This window comes from Myotis brandtii, unplaced genomic scaffold, assembly GCF_000412655.1.
Source record: "Myotis brandtii unplaced genomic scaffold, ASM41265v1 scaffold1003, whole genome shotgun sequence".
NCBI classification, from domain to species: Eukaryota; Metazoa; Chordata; class Mammalia; order Chiroptera; family Vespertilionidae; genus Myotis; species Myotis brandtii.
The window spans coordinates 645,119-648,468 of NW_005353340.1; the positions used below are offsets into that span (position 1 = coordinate 645,119).

Genomic DNA, 3,350 nt, shown 5'->3' on the forward strand with positions numbered 1-3,350 from the left:
TTAGATTGAAGAGTTAGTGTACATAAGGGCTTGAGCTTGCATCGTTCAACCCAACATTCGTAATTACAGCGAAACGGAAGCGCCTTTGCCGCTCTTTGGCAAATCGTTTCATCTTGGTACTCAACAAGCAAAATACAGCAGGAAAAGGGTTTGTGTGTTTTTAAGGAGACAGTGTATTTTATCAAATGCTTTGCAGGAATCAGAGACGAGGCACAACACACTCAGGAATATTGTTTGAGGGCTTGGAGGGGAGGGGAAGAAGGGGGCAGGGTGATCTGAAGGTGGAGCCTTTTGATTATGGAAACTGAAAGGAAAATAATCGTGTAAAGGCGGAAGGGTTTGCCTGGAAACACCCCGTAAGCCATGGGAGACCGCCTCCCCCGGGACCAGGCGCCTGCCCGGGAAGGCAGGTCCCGCGCTATTGCACATTTCCCTTTGATCTCTTCGAGTCCACGACCCACACAGAGAAGGTGAGGAAACAGACCCCAGCCTAGACCAACACTGAGTCTCTGCGGTTTGGCCCTTTGGAATGAGCTCCCGTCACCCGAGGAAGCCCTCGTCCATGCTCCATTCTGCGCGTACACCGCTCTCATCTTGTCTCCTGCTATTTTTCCTTCAGTTAAAAAGACCAAACAACCACCGGAGAGCTCCCTCTGCACCGGGGACCTGCGGACAGGTAGTCAGTCCGGATGCGACCTGTGTCAGAGGCATCCTGGGGCCCCTCCCCTCCGAGGGCGCACAGCTTCCTGGACCAGAGCGCTGCTGTCCACTGACCGAGAGGCCAGTCCGGAGAGGCAGGGCCTGCAGCGGGCGGCCTCGCCGCTCCACGCCGGCAGTGTCAGGGTGCGGCCCCAATACCCAGAGCCGGCAGCCTGTGTGGCCACAAGAGCCAGTGAGAACTGCTGGGGCAGAGCCACCGTGTACCCCTGAGAGAGGCTGCGCCCCATCAGCCTCTCCCCACCCCACATCCTCTCACCTTCTAACTATCCAAGCCCACAGCCAATAGACTTCACCAAGAGAAAGGGGGGCATGGCTGCTGGACTTGGGAGAGGGAATAAGAGTTGGTTGGAATTACAGCAGTTTCCTGGTTCTTAATGGACCAAGGACAGTCCCATTTCATAGCCCTGGGCGTCTCATGTCACAGCTCTTTGAGTTGACCAGACCATCAATGGCAGCCCAGGAAATGGACAGGAAGGGGATGGGGGCAGCAACTCTACTTTCCCCCAAGACTTCTGGGCACAGAAGGAAACCCGACAGGTCCCACCACAGAGTCGGCTCCGGTGCCACCAGTGCCATCAGGACCTGTCACCAAAGAAGCCAGGACAACACGGGCCGGCTGGCAGGACGCCAGAGGCACTCCCCAGACAGCAAGGGAGCTGTGGTCTCATCCCTTCCAGAGTCCAGGAGGAGGCTCTGGGCGCAGGCTTCTCCTTGTTCTTTTGCGTTTTCCATGGGGCTGAGGCTGGGAGAAACAGGGATGGGGAGGGTGCCGGCGTGGCACCCCCTCATACACTCTTCTCACCCTCGCTCTGTTCCTTGGCAGAAGGGGTCTTGTCCTGGCTGCCATCGGGGGGCGCTGGCTTGCCCGCAGGGCCGGGGCTGCTGCTGGTGGCTGGCAGGAGGTTGGCTGACTGCAGGACGGCTTCCGAGTGCTCACGGGCCTTCATGCGCAGGGCGGCCACACTGGCCGTGCGGTTACTCTGGCAGCCGTAGGGCGGGAGGAAGGAGAGCCCCATGGGGTCTGGGACACAGCAAGAGCACAGCGGGCCCCCTGGAAGGAGGAAGCACAAGAGCTGCCGTCACTGTCCGTATTGTCTCCCAGGACCTGCGATGGGAGCAAAGGGCTGATTCATACTGTGGTTCTGGACACTCAAGGGCAAGGTCACAAATGCTCCGGCCCTGGAAGCTGCACAACTCAAGAGATCCAGCGGGTAGGCCAAGGGATTGTCAGAACGTCAGAGACCTGGCCAGTCCCGGCGCCCTCACCAATCACCCGTGTGCCTGAGGCCGGTATCTTGGCTTCTCTGAGCCTTAACTTCTACTTCTGTAAATGGAAGGATACCTACCTCACAGGGTCATCATAGGGCCTAATGATATGAGTCCACAATCCCCAAACTGTGTGCAAAACACCCTAAGAACTCCAGGGGCCTGCGGTGAGACTTTAAGTGTGGAAGTCAGGGAAACCCAGCCACGTCTGCCGGATGCCACACAGGCTCCGCCAAGAGGCGCCTTAGCCCGAGCACGCCAACTCCTCTCAAGGACATCACATTTTCGTGAAGCTGAAGGTGGCTCTGTTTTGCAAACACCACGCAAAAACCCATGTGCAACATAAGAGGGGGTGTGGCCTCCAGTATGACTCCAAGGTCACAGAAGCCACAGAGCCCGCTGGGCTCACACCCCATCGGAAATCAGGGTAGCTGTTTACAAATGAAAATATATATATATTACTTTTCTCTTAATTTATAAGAACTACTCACCCAGTGGCTACTAAGTTGTTGGGACATAAATACTGAGTTGGGCCTAACCAGTTATGAGCAGAACCATTGGGCATTTCTTCTGCCCAAGAACATTCTGAGAGTGTGAGACGCTCAGGGCGCTGTGGACTGAGGCTGAGGACCTTGGAAGGAACCAGTTTGTCCAGCACTTAGCACAGGCCCCTGTGTGGATAGGGTTTCAGAGCCATTGCCCGGCCCAACCTGCCCACCGGCCCTACCCCACCTGCCCACCGGCCTTGCCCAGCCCTCTGCACACTCCTTGGGAGGAGCCCCTCTCCATTGGTCATCCCCGGCCTTGCCTTTATTCAGTGACTGCCCACAGGCACCTGGCACACCTCTGGTGGGGAGGGACATGCAGAGGCCGCGTCTCTGATGCCCAGGAGGGTGGTGAGTGCTATGGCTACGTGAACGGAACACAGTGCTTGGCAGAGACCTGAGTGCGCAAGAAGGAGAGATAGTGTGTGCATGTGCAGAGCCTGACAGCTAGTAGGGAGAGCAGGACAGCCGCCAGGCGGGGGACAGAAGTCTCAGGGTGCTTGGAGTGACTAAAGTCAGAGGCTGCAGCTGAGGGGGGTGGCAGATGGGTGCCTGGGTGGTTTGATGAGAAAGCCTCGACCTTATCTGCACCAGGGGTGGGGGAGGCTGCTGCAGCCCTGCAGTTCCAGCGGGAGGGAGGTGGCGGGAGGGGCCGGATCCAGGATTTTGCCAAAGGTGAGAGTCCGAGCGGGTTGCTCATGGACTGCCAGAAGGGTAATGGAAAGGGAGTCACAGATGACACCTACGTTTGGGCCTGAGCATATGAATGAATGAATGAATGTGCCATTTCCAAGATGGGGACAAACAGAGAGGACGGTG

The 3,350-nt window shown here is 57.2% G+C and overlaps 1 protein-coding gene across 1 annotated transcript in view; it reads right to left on the minus strand.

Annotated features, from left to right (window-relative positions):
* The window catches only part of DRGX (dorsal root ganglia homeobox), a 29,390-nt gene that overhangs the window by 126 nt on the left and 25,914 nt on the right, over positions 1–3,350 (minus strand). The window contains exon 6 of the mRNA XM_005853205.2: positions 1–1,771. This exon is cut by the window's left edge and continues 126 nt beyond it. Coding sequence (XP_005853267.1) covers positions 1,506–1,771 — 266 coding nt within the window. The 3' untranslated portion in view covers positions 1–1,505. The remainder of the gene's footprint in view (positions 1,772–3,350) is intronic.